Raw genomic sequence first — 18332 nt, 5'->3', positions numbered from 1 at the left:
ATGCATGATATGCACATGACAGCTGTGTTTATTCATTATTAAATCTGGTTGATAGCAAATAGATGTAACAAATGCATAACAGAAAGGAAATTATACCACCTACCTATATGATCATAATCAGCAGCATCATCATAAATAGGGTGTTGTATACCTGAAAACAAAGTGTTTTTATATAGTAAGCATCAATCAAAGATCTGTTTATAACATTTTGTTTTCAATATGTATGTTTTATTCTTATTTATTTTTTTCAAAGCAGATTTTAGAAAAAAGGGATAGCCTTAGTGATCATGGTAAATTGAATACTACTTGGTGTGAACACTATGGAAGCTATGTGATAAGGTTGCAATTTCCATTTTCTATACCAGTCATTTTACGGAACATTTGACGATGAAGCACACGAGGAGCTCTAGCACCACCACCATATCCTGAAGTTGAGATATAAAACAAATATATATAAACCTGTATATAAAGAGGATGGTTTTCATCTCAAAATTCAATTAACAACTAATGGACAAAACCAAATCCCCACTACGGAGGTTACAGCTGTTTCATTGTGACTAATCTAAATTTCTGCATTTATTTGTGTACATGAACTGTGAGTTCACCATTTTATACCTACCTTTTAGGAAACTCTGAGGTCTATGTTGGGATTGTATTACTAATTAAAAAAGAAAGAGAAAAGTGTTAAAATTTGTTAAACTGTTCAAATGTAATAATTAACAGTTAATGAATGGTTTATTACTTTTGACCAATAGGTGGCGCTGTTACCAAATTGATGTGACGTGGTCAGTTTGAGGTGACATTGCCACATATATAGTTTGATGTAAATATGTCAAAGTCTTGGAGAGTTACAGCCCTCTGATTCAGGTTGGCATCTTTCCAGCAAATTTGTTGGCATGCTAATTGAGAACTGTTTCTTATATCAACACAAAATCCATATATTTTTGCCAGGATGGCCTGAAGATGATCAGAGTAAAATTTATTGGAAATCAGACCGACGGTCTAGTAGGAGTTCAAAAAAGTAGGTTTTCAAAGTAAATCAAAATGGTGGAAAGGAAGTTCAGTCAATTATGGCAAAAATTGGTATCGATGTTCTCGGCATGATCCAAGGAATCTAATAACATCAGTCTCATCACAATAGGCTAATGTAAACAAAAGTTATTAGCATTTCTATAAATTTCATTATAACTTTTAACCCATACTTTTTGAATACCATAAGGGCATCAAAGTGCCCTATCAAGTATGTGATACATCCATGCGTTCATGAATTATAGCATTTTATGACAAATTTCAAAATGGCTGACATGGGAAAACTGAATATCAATAGACTCGGCATGATGCATAGAATCTAAAGAGACCAGTCATTTTGTCATTTTTGGCCCAAATATTCAGATGTTTTATGCAAAAATATGCATTTTTAAAATCTCCTGACCACTAGGTGGCACAGAGCTGAGTTTGGTCTCAATACGCCTAACCTTTGCGAAGATATAGCCTCACATGCATTTTTACATACATAAATACATGCTAACGGATACAAGAGGTTCCTAGGCACCTTCGGTGCTGGCCCCTAATAACTAAATCTATGAAGTTCATGATTCTTATACAGTTTTATTGAAGTATTTCTTTATTCATATTTTATTACATGCAATGTTTAACCTGTGATACAGTTGATGCATTCTTGTTTAATACTTTTATACATAATGTTTCATATCGTCACTGTGGTTATTGTGCTTTTTATAAAATCAAATGGTAAAAGTCAAGTGTTTGTACACTTTTGATTCCAAATTTCTACAATGTTTCAGTTCTCACCTGGAAGTCCGGGCGGCGCTTCTCCTTCTTTGGGTTTGTCAGCAACTTCCACTTCACCTTCTTGTGGTTTAGTAACGACCATTGAGGTGAGGGGAGTGACAAACTGGTATTTCAGGGAGAGTTTAATAGCTTCTTTTTTTTCATCTTCTTTCTCTTGTCCGTTAAGAAGTACCCTGAGACAGAATGATGCCATCAATGTTCAACTTAAATCACAGAATGTCAATTCACTCATAAACTTACTGTCTCTCCAGAAGCTGCTTCACTGTAAGGTAGGCCCACAACCTCTGCATGAAATCTTCATTCTCAGGTGGGACATCACTGGGGTCTTTTGTCATTATAGTGTCCTGATACATCACATTATTGCCTTTCTGCTCAGAAATAATAATACTAGTGAATATTTTTATTAGGAATGCTGTCAGTACCACTTTCACAGATAACATACTATAAAACAAAGCTATTATTCACATCTTCTACACAATCGACCAGTGATCCTAATAAAATGCCACTAAAGAGAAGATTAGTGAAGATCTTACTGATAGTGCGATGACTTCAGTGGTGAAACTCTCCACACTGTTGTCTGTTATTTGTCCTGACACCACAATCTCAGAGCCATTGAAGTACAAACTAAAGCTGGTCTTGGTAAGGTTTGTCCCTCCTGGGTATTTAAGTTGAATATCAGTGAGGAGAGGGACAGCAACTTCTTCGTAGAAGCCCTAAAAATCAAACAAACTTTAAATGTGCTCAAAGACAGAACAGTTCATAATTCGAGATGAATTCTCAGCTGATCATCTGTCATTCACCTGCAGCTGTAGATCAGCGTCTGAATCTTCATAAATTCTGCGAGCAACTCCACTATTTTCCAGTGACATCTTTGTCAGGAAGTCAAAGTTAACATCATATCCAAAACCAAGACAATAGAGGGGAAATTTAGTCCCAATGGCCTCTTTCACATTGGACATGATCTTCTCTTTGTTGGTTTCACCTGTATAAAAATTATAATTTTATGTTTTTGAGTTATTTGAAGGATCATCAATGGACATGGCAATTTCATATTTCTTGTTGTATTCTCTTGTATTCTTGCCTTATTCTCTTACTGATAAAGATAGGAGCCAAATTGGTCATGATATTAATCCACTGGTCCTAAAATTATATATAAAAACCTTTATAAACAGGTCTGCTAATAAACCATGATTATTATAGGATGGCATTTAAAGTGTTGTTCTATTCATGAAGCTGACTCAGAGCTTGTGTCAGGTAACCTGGGGGATGGGTGTTGTTTCGGGTGCAGTCTCTGATGCTCACAAAGCGTGCAATTGCTTTCTTATGTATGCTGTTACAATAACTATTATATTCGTTAGTTTTCTTATTATTATTCTCCCACTCTGAAAGTCTATGGCAGCTATACTGATAGGGGACAGTCTCAACATTAACCACAGAAAAACTGGTTTCTCCAAGTCAAAACTCTCTAGCGCCATCACTTGTCCAAAATTTTACTCATGCTTATGCTACTAACTTTGATGGCTAGAAACAAAATGGCATCTCATTGATAAAAAAAATTCAGCCACTTTAAAGTTTTTGTAAAAATGACTTTTTCAAACTTATCTTAGACAGTTCATTTGAATTTTACCAAAATTGACACAAATCATCTTCAGACCATCTTGGCAAAAAGTTAGCAAAATCTTTTACAGACCCATCCGTTCTTGAAAACCACACAAATAAATTTGACAATAATCTTACCAAATCGGACATGAGGCTATATGTATCCAAAAATGTATCCAATTTTTTTTTTTCAGCCCAACCTGATGTGTTATAACAACCACCACCTGAGGGTACCTGCAAACTTTCGGCACAGTGCCACCTACAGTACAGTACCACCTTTTTATGATAGATGGATGCACTTTATTGGACTACTGAATCTCAACAGCCATTCACTGTCATGAAAAAGCTTGGAAGAGCCAGGACATTTTTTTATATAACTCCAATTGTATTTGTCTTAAAGAAGAAGGTCATATACACCTAAGATGGCTTGAGGGTGATAAAATCATAGCGTCATTTTCATTTTTGGGTAAACTATACATTAAATTGGGGTTTGCAGCTTTCACTTTTGCTTTCAAAATAGATCAAGTTCAGCAAGAAGGGGAGAGGAGGGGAAGGGTGCACAATAACTTGTTTGTGGGGAATTCCCCCTCATGGCGCTGGTCCTGAGCTGATTAAATAAACTAAAACAATGATAAAACACCATTTAGCTTGTGTTTGTCAGTGTGAATCTGTGCCTGTAGTGGGATCTCCATCAGTCAGCAGGATCAGGATGGAGGCTGTTCCCTCTCGTGGATGTCGATTGATCATGTCCACTCCTGCTAGAACTGCAGCGTTTATGTCCGTGGCTAAAGGAAGACCAAACATAGTTGTGTCACTGTGAGGTACAACTTTCTTACTCCGTATGTAGCATTAGTGCTGTAACTCACCTCCTCTATCTCTGATCTGCTTCACAAAAGATTTTGCATTCTCCAGATTTGCCTCAGTAGCTTTGAGGAGCTCACGCTTCCATAAGCTAACTTCACTGTCAAAGGTGATCAATCCAAAGTGGTCATCCTCATCAAGATCACTTAAAATCCTCAGCAGTGCCAAACGAGTCTAAAGAAAAACATGTCAGCAGATCTGGAAGTTATTCATTCTCTATTGTGGATGCATGCCAATTTTTAACAGGATATGGACAGTTTTGTTATTAAAAAAATTCCAAAATCCCTGTTCTTATAGCATGGATTTTGCAATTGTCATGGCCCAAAGTGTTTCTGTATTTGTCCTCTAGGTGGAGTTGTTCCATGGTTTGGCCTACCCCGGAGCGTGCCTCAGGAACACGTCTGTGATTGGCTTGGGGATAAAACCTTGGACTGTATTTTTTTATTTATTATTATTATTATCTGATTCATTTCTGATAAAATGTTTATGTTAACTTTACCACTATGTGTGTCCTCCCTTTTGTTGTGTTGCATTACCTAGAGTGAGGTTGTTTTAACATAATAGGGGCTGTTTTAAGCCAGATGGGTTTAGGAGTGGGCTGCCTCCCCATGCTTCTGGGTATTTTTAAAGTGGCCACTCTCTGAATCCCACTTAGTAAATTTGGGCTGAGTAGACAGTTCCCCCAGTTGAGGGCTTTAAGTGAACAGTGGGGGTTTTAAGTAGATGGCCAACTTCATGGTCTGGCCAAACTTCAGCCTTATCTGAGGGAAATGCTATTCAAGGATATCTGTGTCCAGCCACCTAGTGTTATGACTGCTGCTTACATCAGGCTTTGATCTTTGATAGTCACCTGAGTGTGATTATATTCCCGCCATTGTAAATGACAGGGCGGGCTTAATTGAATACAGCTGTCTGAGGCTAGCTGTGTTTAACTTGCAGTTTCAGTAGCCTTTTACTGGAAACATACTGTAGCTATCTGAGGATAACCATATACGAGCTCTGTGATTGCTTCTCTGCCTAGGGTTTTTAAATATTGGTCTGCTTGAGCCCTTCCTAAATAGAGCTGTCTCCCCTTATAGGGTTTATAATTAGACAGCCCACTGCTGGTGGTCGTGGCAATTGCAGTGGTCCCCTTTATTAGATCATAGCTATCTGAGGATAACTATGTGCTAAGTAGATGTCTCCTTGAGTAAGGGCCAGCCCGTGGACATAGGCCACTTAGACAGTTGCCTAAGGCGCAAAATGACTGGGGGGTGCCACAGGAGACCATTGTGCACTCCTACACCCATTTATTAAAAGGTTAGTTCACCCAAAAATTACAATTCTATCATTAATTACTCACCATCATGTCATTTCAAACTCATAAACCTTCATTCGTCTAAAGAAAACATATTAAGATATTTTTGATGTAATCTGGAGCTGTCTAACCCTCCATAGACAGCAATGCAACTGAAATATTCCCAAGTCCAGAAACGTAGCAAGGAGATCTGTGAATTAATCCGTGTGACATCAGTGGCACATCTGACACGCAACAGCAATAAATCCAAAAGATATTCTCCAAAATGGCACCAGGGTGATGCGGAGGAGATAAATTGTTGAAATTGTTTTCTTTGCGCACAAAGTAGCTCTTGTAGCTTTGTATGAACCACTGATGTCACACAGATTAATTCACAGATCTCCTTGGTAAGTTTCTGTACTTGGGAACATTTCAGTTGCATTGCTGTCTAAGAAGGGTCAGACAGCTCTCAGATTCTATTAAAAATATCTTAATTTGTGTTCTGAAGATGAGGTTTTATGGGTTTGAAACAACATGAGGGTGAGTAATTAATGACAGAATTTTCATTTTAACACTTTAAGAAAAACAATTTCTGACAGTTAAGATAATTTTAGTACTGATCAATCATTAAACTGATTAAAATAATGTTAGAATAAAATAAAATTAACATCAAAAGAAAAAAATGAGTGAAAACATTTCAGCAGGGGTTTTAAGTAGATGGCACAGATAGATAGGGTAATCTCAGTCAGCCCCCTTCTGGTAGCTTTCCTAGGGACATAGCTATCTGAGGATATCTATGTGCTAGCTCAGTGAACGCTACCTTTCTTAGGGTCTTTAAGTAGTGGTCTCCCTAAACCCTTGCCTTGACAGTTCTGTCTCCCCTGCTAGGGTTGTAAGTAGACAGCCCACTCTTTGTGGTCAGGGTAATCTCAGTCAGTCCCCTTCTGGTAGCCATCCTAGGGACATACTGTAGCTATCTGTGGATAGCTATGTGCTAGCTCAGTGCTAGCACAGACTGCTTCCCTTCTTAGGGTTTTTTTTTTTTAAGTAGTGGTATCCCTGAGCTCATGCCTAGACAGTGCTCTCTCCCCTGCTAGGGTTGCAAGAAGATAGCCCCTTCCCTGTTCTGGGCAGCTTTTTAGGAAGGTTAATTTCATAAGACCCTCTGGACATAGCTACTGTATCAGTAGATAGTTGTGTTCTAGCTTGGATTGTTAGTAGCAATTTTGAGCTCCTCTAGGCTTCCAGTCTCTTCGGTGGTCTTATGTATCTTGGTTACTATTGCTCACACAGCATAGCAAACTAAGGATGGTTATGTTCCTATCTTGGTTAGGATATTTCTGAAATTGGGCTCCCTGGTTTCTACCAAGTTATGTGAGCAGCCGAGGCCTCAGTGCCTTGGCCCCTTTCTGAGGAAAGGTTTGGTATATGTCTGTCACCTCTTTGGTGTTCTCTTACCAGTTGGACAGGTATGCGCCTCAGCATGGCGTGATTGGATATCATTCTCTACAGTGTCCCCTAGAGGGCGATGCAGCTTGAAGTTCCCTTGAAGGGAACGTCTGGGGTTTTGCATATAACTATGGTTCTATGAGAGGGAACAAGACACTTCGTCCCCTCACCATTGCCTTCAGCCTGACTGTTTATGTCTCCTCAGACAACTGAGTTGGTGACGTATTCAGCAGGTGCCCTTTTATAATTTTGTTTTACACATGCTTCAGACACATTCAAGCTGGCAACATTCACCAAAGTGTCCACAGCATCTCATTCCGTCTCGGGGAACCATGGTTACATGCATAACCAAAGACGTTTTCTTAATTTGAAGTTATAAATAAATTGGTAATGTGAAAGCTTAGTTAAAATGGATCAATTGCTGGACTTTTTGACTGCTCCAATTTTGGAGAAGTTGAATGTCTCTTAAAAGACCAATCGTGTAATGTAGTTGAGCTATGCAATTTTATAGCTCATTATATGTTTTTAATTTTGCTAAAATGCTGACATTTACCTGATCTATTTTTCTGCAGTGCATAGAACCACTCCGGTCAATGATAAATACCACGTTTTTGGGAATACGTGGAACATCAGATGGCGCAAAGTAGTGGACAAAATAGCCCTTTGATACCTGAGAAAACAGAAAAATAAGTATATTATGAATGTCAATATTGTCTTTTTACTTGGCCAGACATTCAAAATCCTTTCCACTTTTCAAAAACTTATTTTACTCTCATAATCCATGTTATATTACAAATGTACCATGACTTCTCCTTTAGGATTTTGTCTCTCAACATCGTATGTTATGAGCAGGTCACCATTCAGCCCATTTTCTCCACAGCTTTTACACTTGGTCTGTTGATCTTGTGTGGGGTAGAAGGTCACCCATGCCTGAAATTATCAGTTTGTTCATCTGGTAACTTTATTTCAAGTGTATGAGCATATTGAGAACATCTAAACTGTGTTTTAACCCTCATTTAAGCTCTTACATCTTTTTCTGCTCTGGTGGTTTTGATTGCATTGGCCAGATCACCGGTGCTCAAATCTCCTTTCACCTCCAAGAAGGAAATTCCTGGTTTCTCTTGGATGTGCACATCCATCTTATATGAGGAAAAAAAATCGAATTATGTACCCATTAGAATTCAATGATTAAATAATCAGATGTTGTCCATCATAACTGTTTATCTATTTCTTCTTTGTTTCTTCTTCTACTGTACCTTGAAGTCAGCCACTGGATGCATTGGTTGGGCATTGATGAGTAGCCCATATTTACCGATGTGACGCTTTAGCAGTTCCTCGTAGGTCAACTCAAAGGTCACTTTGCCGAAAGCAGCCACTGTCACTGAGGTTTTAAAGTCCTCTAAAGTCCTGCCAACAGATCTGAAAAAGAAACAAATCCCAGCATGTTACTAATACTACAAATACATTTTTATGGACCTAATTAGAAAAAAAAAAATTCAGTACTTGACCAGTCCAGCACTTTGTCCTCGAGATACTGCTTGATTGTATTGTTGCTGAGCTTCTTCTTTTTCCTTCACAACCCCATCATATGTTTTTCCCTCTATGGTCCTATGGAGAAAATGACACAATGACCTTTCCCTAATATCCTAGAAACATTTAGAAAATTTTGAATCTCAGACATATTGCATTGTAAACAAATCAATCACACAAATGGTAGCATTGCTAAATATGTTAGTTTGTATGAAAGTATTTGTATAATTAACAACAATTTCTTTGAAAATACATTGAAAAGTACAAAACTGTCTAAGTCTATATTTTGTTCTTGTTGGGCTACATTATCAGATGGAACTGATCTAATCCCCACATGCTATAAATGGCTTCTTTCCCTCTTTATTTCTACTTATATAACACTACTCATGTTCACCCACATTCTGAATTTGCTGATGAAGGCATTCTTGGGAATCTTGACCTCAAACTGGATCTCTTGAGATTCATTCAGTGTGTTCGCAACACGGCTTGTGATGACTGTTGTGGCGTAGCGACTGGTGACCGTGGAGTTAATGTAGAAGCTGTATATATCCACATTTTTTTTCTGTTGAGACATCAAATGTCTAAAATCAATACTCATATATTGTATAACAGAAAGTGATTGGCTGCTGCACATTCACTCCTCTTTTTGCATAAGATTGCTCAAATGTTTACTGCTCGAAAACAGCATGGGGAAAAGGCCTTTGGACTAAAAGACAAATATTTTTCGATGGCTGCATCTTAGTGTACACAACTAAGCAATAGAAAGTTAGATGGCTATTTCTGTCAATTCAAATTTTATTTTTCTGTCAACAATAGTGCTATAAACAATCAAGATGAAAACACTGTTAAATATCTCAACAGAAAATAAATAGTTGGCTTAGTACAGTACATTGTGTTGTGGTTTTATTCAACAGATAGATTATATGACAAGCTATATTAAATAAATAATCAAATAATAATAAATCAAAATACATGATACACTACTGTTTAAATGTTTATTATTATAATTTTTTTAAGAAATCTAATCTCACCCAGCTACATTTATTTAACCATGAATATAACAATTACATTTTTGTTTTCATTCATTCTATATTTAATACAAGTTATTTTGTGAAATAAGTTTAAAATAAGTTTACGTTTACAAATTTTATTTATTATATAATATAATATAAATATTTTACAACATTAGAATTGTCTTTATGGCCAATAACCAATAAAAGCATTTTAAACATGTTTATGAGCTCAAACTTTTTAACAGTGGTGTATATTCAACATAAGTATTTTTTTTTCTTTTCTGAACCTTCAACTCATGTACAGATATTTATTCTGTTTTGTACCCTGATTCTGACTCTGTTTTTGTCTTCTATCTTGAAGTAAAATTTCACCCTCACCTTCTTAACAGGGTCTGAAGTGGCTGAGATGAGAAACACACCCAAGAGAATCAGCCGGAGAGCTGCTCGATCCATCATGACCTGCACATGAAACTGACCTCAAAACACATACTGTCTTTAAACTCAAGTCCACAGCATGCTATTGGCTGTTATTGACCGGATGAAGAAACCTCCCCCTTTAATTGCAATGAGAATCTCTTGAACACCACACAACTCAATATTGAGGCATGCTTTACAAGAAAATATATTATCTATATAATTTGTAATTACATTCTGTAGAGGTTTGGTGTTGTGCTTTTATTATATTATCAGACAAGACCACAACAACAACAAAAACAAAAAAAACATTTTCTCACAATAATCACAATAACTTATAGAGAGGCACCAATCGAAGGGTTACTATTAATACATAACGTTTCGGTGTGAAATTTACTTGTTTTTTTTTTGTGTGTGTGTGTGTGTGTGGGCAAAAAATAAATAAATAAATAAAAATGTCCAAACACATTGAAAAGCACAGCACAGCAACTACCGATTAGATCCTGCACCTTAAAGAGGAATGTTATATAACATGTACATTTATCTGATGCTTTTATCCAAAGCGACTTACAATTACTATATATGTCGGAGGTCACACACCTCTGTAGAAACTAGGGGTTAGGTGTCTTGCTCAGGGACACATTGGGGTCTCACAGTGTATTGGAACCCAGGTCTCTCATGCCAAAGGCATGTGTCTTATCCACTGCGCCAACAAACACATATAAGCATGGAAATCACTTTAAATCAATATTGGAGTGGACTGTTGATGTGAACGTATTGTACATGGTTATCAAAGCATGTGGTGCATAGACTGAAAATAACTTGGTCATACCCCTACAATTTGCCAATAAATTAAAGATCAGCCATTTTCAGTTAAAGAATGTTATTTTATTGGAAAAGCCTGAAAGATAAAGGACAATAAAAATGATTTTTGCTGAACTCTACAGCTGAGTGACAGTGAAGTCCGAGAGCTCTAGCTGTGTGACAGTCTGGAATGGTACGAGCCAACATCCAACCACAGGAGCAGAAGCAAGTCTGTAGTCCTTCACCATCACCCTGAAATAACAACACACGCAGCCATGGTGAGGGTTAGCAGAATAATAACATGTAAAAATTATTTCCAACTCTAAACTTATGAACAGTAATGTATGATTTTTATTAAATATGATTTACCAATATTTAAATTATACTCTATATAATTTTCTTAGTTTTGTTCTCTAAATGAAACAAGAAGTTATTGAATGTATTATTAAAAACCGTTTTTGAGTACATTTACTGATCACTTACAGAGATGTCTTCACTTCCTGGTCCTTTAACTTTAAAGTTGGTGTTTGTGTTCCTTGGATCTCATCATATGAAATATCAGACTCTCCTTAAAATTGTATACACAGACATTTAAGATTTTTCTGAATTTTGGTTTAATAACCACTATATCATCACTGAAGGACTATCCTCGGTATCAGTTGAGATTTAATGTTGATACGTAACTTATGATTGAAATGTGAAGCACTCTTACCTAAAACACCTGTCAAACTGACATCTTTTGGCCTTGTCCGAACAGCAGGCCACAGAAACATGTCCAATTGTTCCTTATGGAGAAGAATAACGATGTGAATATTTCCCATGGTGACGTCTATTTCATTGCTCCGTAGAATCAGAGAGACACTGATGAAACATAAAAGATGGAGAATGAATTCTATCTCTTATGTTAACAAAGAGCTATAACATACACAAGTTCAGTAAAAACTCATATAGTTTAACGGTATTAATATACCCCTCAGTATTGTTTTGAGTCAGTTCCTGGCCCCACAAGAACTCAACTTGATTCTGGCCATCGTGGTATCTGATAGACATTGTTTTTATAGTAAGATGATGGTTTGTTTTGTAATGTAAAGCAATTTGATTGAATCCAGTTTGTCCAGTCAGGGATTCTCCATTCATAGAGAACTCTAGGACACAAAAACATTTAATTCAAGAAACAGATGACTTCTAAAAGGATGTGTTTGCAGTAAATGTGTAATAGTAACCTGAAGCTGAATCCTGTAGGAGTCTCAGTTTGTGAGGAAGAGGAACTTCGAAACAGAGTGGCTTAGACTGACCAACAACAGGCAGCAGGATACGATTGCTACCTGTATGAACTGTTATAGCTAAGACAGAACATAACCAAATGCAAAAAAAAAAAAAACCAACTTCAACGTTTCTTACATTATCAAAATTGATTTGCCATAGTTTAGAAAATGTTAATAAAATATGATAAGAGTTAAAAAAATATATCTGGTGTCTGAATCATTTTTGGTTTGAATGTATAATTATTATTATATAAAATTCCATAGTTAAGTTTGAGAGATCTTTATGTACCTGACATAGTAACAGGAACAAGTACAGTCTCTGGAAGTGTGGGCCTTTGATATAAGCCCAAGGTATCGGTTTCCTCTGGAACTGATAAAATTAGACTTAATGTACGTTTTGTATGCATTTACCTGACATAAGGCAGAGCGTCTCAGTTATGTTACCCTCATTTAGGGAACAGAGATGTTACATTATAGGGTATTGTTTGTAGAATTGAGAAAAAATAAGGTATTTAATTCATTTTGGAATAAGACTGGGGATGCCTCTGTACATTGATGCATTAATCTTTCCCTCTATCCTGACTAGTCTCCCAGTTCCTGCCACTAAAAAACATCCCCACAGCATGATGCTGCAACCACCATCTACACTGTTGGGATGGTATTGACCAGGTGATGAGTGGTGTCTGGTTTCCTTCAGACATGACGCTTTCCATTCAGACCAAAGAGTTCAATCTTTTTTTTATTATGGCCTGAGAATCCTTCAGGTGCCTTTTGGCAAATTCCAGGCGGCTGTCATGTGCCTTTTACTGAGAAGTGGCTTCTGTCTGGCCACTCTACCACAGGCCTGATTGGTGGAGTGCTGCTGATATTGTTTTTCTTCTGGAAGGTTCTCCTCTCTCCACAGAGAAGTGCTGGAGCTTTGTCAGAGCGACCATTGGGTTCTTGGTCACCTCCCTGACCAAGAACCTTCTCCCCAGATCGCTCAGTTTGGCCAGGTGATCTGCTCTAGGAAGAATTCTGGTGATTCCGAACTTCTACCATTAAGGGATGATGGAGGCTACTGTGCTCATTGGGACCTTCAATGCTGCTGAATTTTTTCTGTACTCTTCCCCAGATCTGCACCTTGATACAATCTGGTCTCAGACAATTCCTTGTACTTCATGGCTTTGTTTGTGCTCTAACATACGCTGTTAACAGTGGGACCTTATATAGACAGGTGTGTGTCTTTCCAAATCCTGTCCAGTCAACTGATTTATCACAGGTAGACTCCAAACAAGTTGTAGAAACATCTGTAAGATGATCAGTGGAAACAGGATGCACCTGAGCTAAATTTTGAATGTCAAGGCAAAGGCTGTGAATACTTATGTACATCTGATTTTTTTTTGTTTTTTATTTTTTATACATTTGCAAAGATTTCAAACAAACTTCTTTCACGTTGTCATTATGGGGTATTGTTTGTAGAATTTTGAGGAAAATAATGTATTGAATTAATTTTGGAATAAGACTGTGACATAACAAAATGTTGAAAAGGTAAAACGTTGTAAATACTTTCCGGATGTACTGTAGCTTGCAAACTTGCAATAATTAAAGAAAGTCAAAGAGCAGTTGATTTCATTCAGTTGAAATTAAATTATTATTATAATTATTACTATAAGAAATTTTTGGACAGAGAACATTGCAACATTGTCATACATACCCTCAGCTACTAGAAGGCGTACTGTGAATGGAGATGATTCAACTATTAAAAAAAAACAATAAAAAAAAACTTTAGTTTCTTACCAAGTAGAATAATTTATATTCATTTAATAATTGATAATTAGACAAGACATACTGTACATTATATGCACAAGGTAGCAGCATTTATTCATTACAGAATTTGGCTGATGGCTGATAAATGTAGAAGAGAAAAGAAATTAAGACACCTATATGCAGTAGTATCACTAAGAAAGAGATATCATTCACCTGAATTTTTTTTTCATGTTGTGAGCATGAATAAAAAATCTGTTTATTACAAATTCATTTTCAATATTTGTTTTTTATTGCGACTCCAGCATTTTGTACCCCATTTGCATTGCCCTTTTTCCATCAAAATTGTGAAAATATGTATATCATGCCAAAACAAATGGAGGGCTTTTAAGTAAATTATTTTACTTAAATTTCAGTTAATTCTTTTATTTTTTTCAAATGTATGTTGAACAGTAGATCCTATTGTGAATGATCTATTGTTGTCTTCTCACAAAGAATTGAGGCTCCTAATAGTCTTAATGATGTGATGTAAATTTGAATACTGCTAGGTCTGAACACTATGGAAGCTATAAGATAAGAGTGGGTAAAATGATCTACATATTAAAAGAAGAAAGCTTTTAGAAGAAGAAACAATGCCACGCAAACCTGGATCATCGGGAGGTGCACTAATAACATAGTGTGGTTTAATAAGTCCTGGTGCTAGGGAATGAAAAAAAAATGTTAATAATAATAATAATAACAACAATTAATTCATAATTACTGTATGTGTTTAACTTTTTGAAAATTATGACCTGCTTACTTTTAATCAAAATAAGTTATATTAAATATAATTATCAACTAATGTAAAAAAAATAAAATACATTTAAAAAAATCAACACAAAATAATTTTTTCATTGATTCTCCATCCTATGTATTTTACATTTTTCCTTAAGCTATCGCTACTTTGAATTCTCTGTAATAGTTTACATAAATAGAGTACCTGAACTGTTTGTTTCTTTATTTATACTTGCACGCAAATGGACCGACTCAACAGAACAGAGAGGACGGGTTTACCAGCGCCACGGAACTGACAGCAGCACTGATCAGTTACAACAGTGTGGCGCGTACATTACTCTTCTTCTTCTAATGACATTTTATTGCCGATGACAAACCAACTTTTTTGTGCTACACTAAATCGCTTTCAAAATCGGCAATGAATCGCCTGCGATTTTGAAATCGATTTTGTGTAGATTGTCAGTGAAATACGACTCTATGTAGTAAATGTCAACCAGTGCTGCCAAGTCTGCGGTTGTTTTTCATGTCCACTGGTCGATTTTAACCAGGGGAACCCCACAAAAAACGTGTATTTTATCGCCCAGAACGAAACGCAATTGGGCAGGTTTTGTTTTGAAAACCTGGCAACCCTGATCTGAAGGCACGTGCTGGTTATATAATACTAATCACAGGAGCGCCTTTACTGATGAGATGCACATGAAAATCGCATTCGGTTTTTTGCACAGCCCTACATTTATTCATTATAAAATTCATTTGAATGCTGTCTATCACGCGTAATACAGCCCGGTAGCTGACCCACAGGTAGATGCTGGATTTTTTTTTGGGGGGGGGGTCGATGGAAACAATCATTAAGTGTGTTGAGGTCAGTCTGTCTTAGAATGTTTCAGCTAGTGGTGTAGTGTGTCCCCAGCTTTAAGGTCATTGTCCTGTTGGAAGATGAACCATCGCCCCAGTCTAGAGGAGGTTTTCATCAAAGGTTTCCTCTGGGAGCTGGCCTGTTAGGGTGACTGGAGTGGAAGGTGTTTAGTAAGTTCGGATCCAGGATGTCGTTGCGTGGGATCCATGAACATTCCTCTGGACCATATCCTTCCCAGTCCACTAGGTATTCAAGTTGTCCACCACGCTGCCGGGAGTCCAGGATGTCTTGTACTTTATAGGCAGCACCGTCTTCAAGGAGGAGTGGAGGGGGGGCTTCGGCTTCGCCAGGTTCTGTGGAGGGAGAAACAGAGGGATGGTGAGGTTTAAGGAGGGACACATGGAAAGTGGGGTGAATCCGGTACTCAGGTGGTAATTGGAGTTTGAAAGTGACCGGATTGATCTGCTCAAGGATGGTGAATGGGCCAATGAATCTGGGACTTAGCTTGCGGCAGGGCAGGCACAGGCGGATGTCCCGGGTGGACAGCCAGACCTTCTGACCGGGTTGGTATACCGGATCCTCAGATCGGCAAAGGTTATCTGTCATCCTGCACCTGCGTAGGGCCCGCTGGAGTTGGTGGTGGGCCGTTTCCCAGACCCTCTCGCTCTCCCGGAACCAGTAGTCGATGGCGGGGACATCCGAGGGTTCTCCTGACCAGGGGAAGAGTGGAGGTTGGTAGCCGAGCACGCACTGGAATGGAGTGAGTCCGGTGGTAGTTTGTCGCAGGGAGTTCTGTGCGTACTCGGCCCACACTAGGAACTGGTTCCAGGAGTTCTGGTGGCCATAGCAGAAGGTACGGAGGAAGCGTCCAATCTCCTGAACCTTCCTCTCCATCTGCCCGTTGGATTGTGGATGGTATCCGGAGGACAGACTGATGGCCACACCTAGGAGCGAATGGAATGCTTTCCATACCCAGGAGATGAACTGAGGACCTCTGTCTGAGACGATGTCTTCTGGGATGCCGAAGTACCTGAAGACATGGTTAAATAGTAACTCAGCCGTTTCCATGGCCGTGGGCAGACCTTTCAGGTGGAGAAGATGACATGACTTAGAAAATCTCTCCACTATGACAAGAATGCAGGTATTATTAGCAGAAGGAGGAAGATCAGTAATAAAATCCACCACTAGGTGTGACCAAGGGGCGATTAGGGATGGGCAGAGGATGGAGCTTGCCTGATGGTAAATGGCGTGGGCTTTTAGAGATGGCGCAGTCTGTACATCCGTTCACGTACCTTCTGACGTCAGAGGCCATGTTGGGCCACCAGAAGCATTCCCTTAGCAACGAGAGGGCTTCATTGACCCCCGGGTGACCAGTGCCAAGAGAGGTGTGAGCGGAGTGAATGAGTGGGCAACCCAGCGGGGTGTTGGTAGCAGGATCGGATGGAGGAAGGGTCTCGGCAGACCAGGTAATGGGGCTGATGATGACTTTTTCCGGGAGTATGGTTTCTGGTTCCTCTAGGTTTTCTTCGGGAGCGTGACACCGGGACAGGGCCAGCAGGCCTGTCTTGGATTTAATCTCTTGGCGACCCGAAGATATTCAAGGTTCTTGTGGTCAGTGAGAACCAGAAAGGGGTGTTTGGCTCCCTCCAGCCAATGCCTCCATTCTTCAAGGGCCAACTTAATGGCCAACAGCTCACGGTTGCCGATGTCATAATTTACCTCCGCCGGGTTGAGCTTCCGGGAGAAGAAGGCGCATGGGTGGAGGCGACTGGGATTCCCCTGCTGCTGAGATAAGACTGCTCCCACTCCGGTAGTAGAGGCGTCGACTTCAACGACGAAGGGTCGATTGGGGTCAGGATGGACCAGGAGTGGAGCGGTCGTAAATGCCTTCTTGAGGGAGTTGAAGGCCTCTGTGGCGGCTGGAGTCCAAGAGAGTTATTTTGGTTTATTCCGGAGGAGGCTAGTGAGAGGGTTGGTGATGGCACTGTAATTTTGGATGAAACGTCTGTAGAAATTGGCAAAGCCAAGAAATCGTTGGAGTTCTTTAATGGTGGTAGGAATGGGCCAATTTCTCACAGCATTTACCTTCCCCTCATCCATCCGGATGCAACTGCTGTTGATGTTGTAACCAAGGAACTGCACTGAGGGCTGATGGAACGAGCATTTCTCAGCCTTGAGGTAGAGCTGAAAGGCCCTCAGACATTGCAGGACCTCCGCAACTTGGCAATGATGTTTCGCTAGGCTCCGGGAGTAAATGAGGAAATCATCAATATAGACGAGGACGAACTTATGGAGGAACTCCCGGAGCACCTCATGGATGAAATCCTGGAAGATTGAGGGGGCGTTAACAAGTCCATATGGCATCAGGCAGTACTCAAAGTGGCCAGTAGGGTTGATGAAGGCAGTTTTCCACTCGTACCCCTCACGTATCCGGATGAGGTTGTAGGCGCTGCGGAGGTCCAACTTGGTGAAGACAGTGGCACCACGGAGATGTTCCAGGGCAGCTGGGACGAGGGGAAGTGGATAATGAAACTTGACAGTTATGTTATTCAGAGCCCGAAAATCGATACAGGGTTGTAAGCCTCCGTCCTTCTTCTCTACAAAGAAGAAACTTGAAGCAGCAGGGGATTTAGATGGACGAATGTAACCCTGGGCCAGAGCCTCCTTGATGTTCTCCTCCATGGCCTTCTCCTCCGGAATGGAAAGGGGGTAGATCCTTCCTTTAGTCACTGGTTCACCCGGAAGCAGATCGATGGCACAGTCCCATGGCCGGTGTGCAGGCATCTTGGAAGCCCGTTTGGGGCAGAATACTTCACTGAAGGGGGCGTAGCATGTCGGGATGGAGATGGATTGGTTTTCCACCGGGCTCTCTATGGAGGTAGTACAAACTGCAAGAGGTGCAGGGGTAGGTTTGGCTGGAACAGGACAACCGGTGA

General features: G+C 39.3%; 2 protein-coding genes across 2 annotated transcripts; both read right to left on the bottom strand.

Annotated features, from left to right (window-relative positions):
* Positions 1 to 25: 25 nt before the first annotated feature.
* Positions 26 to 10002, bottom strand: LOC132126805 (inter-alpha-trypsin inhibitor heavy chain H3-like). Its single transcript, XM_059538316.1, has 16 exons — positions 9916 to 10002; positions 8923 to 9086; positions 8498 to 8602; positions 8251 to 8413; positions 8023 to 8133; positions 7796 to 7924; positions 7548 to 7664; positions 4275 to 4443; positions 4083 to 4193; positions 2610 to 2791; positions 2343 to 2522; positions 2050 to 2177; positions 1810 to 1982; positions 620 to 658; positions 363 to 431; positions 26 to 151 (listed from the first exon to the last, which is right to left on the bottom strand). The coding sequence occupies exons 1-16, from the start codon at positions 9991 to 9993 to the stop codon at positions 39 to 41; spliced, it is 2031 nt and encodes a 676-aa protein (XP_059394299.1). The 5' UTR covers positions 9994 to 10002; the 3' UTR covers positions 26 to 38.
* Positions 10003 to 10876: 874 nt separating this feature from the next.
* LOC132126807 (uncharacterized) lies at positions 10877 to 12533 on the bottom strand. Its single transcript, XM_059538318.1, has 6 exons — positions 12310 to 12533; positions 11979 to 12098; positions 11726 to 11900; positions 11468 to 11616; positions 11239 to 11323; positions 10877 to 11007 (listed from the first exon to the last, which is right to left on the bottom strand). The coding sequence occupies exons 1-6, from the start codon at positions 12425 to 12427 to the stop codon at positions 10893 to 10895; spliced, it is 762 nt and encodes a 253-aa protein (XP_059394301.1). The 5' UTR covers positions 12428 to 12533; the 3' UTR covers positions 10877 to 10892.
* Between the last annotated feature and the right edge of the window lie 5799 nt (positions 12534 to 18332).

Source organism: Carassius carassius, chromosome 44 (assembly GCF_963082965.1).
Source record: "Carassius carassius chromosome 44, fCarCar2.1, whole genome shotgun sequence".
Taxonomy (NCBI): domain Eukaryota; kingdom Metazoa; phylum Chordata; class Actinopteri; order Cypriniformes; family Cyprinidae; genus Carassius; species Carassius carassius.
This window is presented reverse-complemented; position numbering and strand designations above follow the sequence as displayed.

Bases quoted from the DNA above. Each gene is read 5' to 3' on its own strand.
- LOC132126805 (XM_059538316.1), bottom strand. From the start codon at position 9,993: ATGATGGATCGAGCAGCTCTCCGGCTGATTCTCTTGGGTGTGTTTCTC. The intron at 8,414-8,497 runs GTACTGAATTTT...TTTCTTTTTCAG, and splicing joins CAAAGTGCTGGACTGGTCAA to ATCTGTTGGCAGGACTTTAG. The intron at 7,925-8,022 runs GTAAGAGCTTAA...TGATAATTTCAG, and splicing joins CCACCAGAGCAGAAAAAGAT to GCATGGGTGACCTTCTACCC.
- LOC132126807 (XM_059538318.1), bottom strand. From the start codon at position 12,427: ATGCATACAAAACGTACATTAAGTCTAATTTTATCAGTTCCAGAGGAA. The intron at 11,901-11,978 runs GTTACTATTACA...TTTGTGTCCTAG, and splicing joins CCTACAGGATTCAGCTTCAG to AGTTCTCTATGAATGGAGAA. The intron at 11,617-11,725 runs GTATATTAATAC...ATGTTTCATCAG, and splicing joins ACTCAAAACAATACTGAGGG to TGTCTCTCTGATTCTACGGA.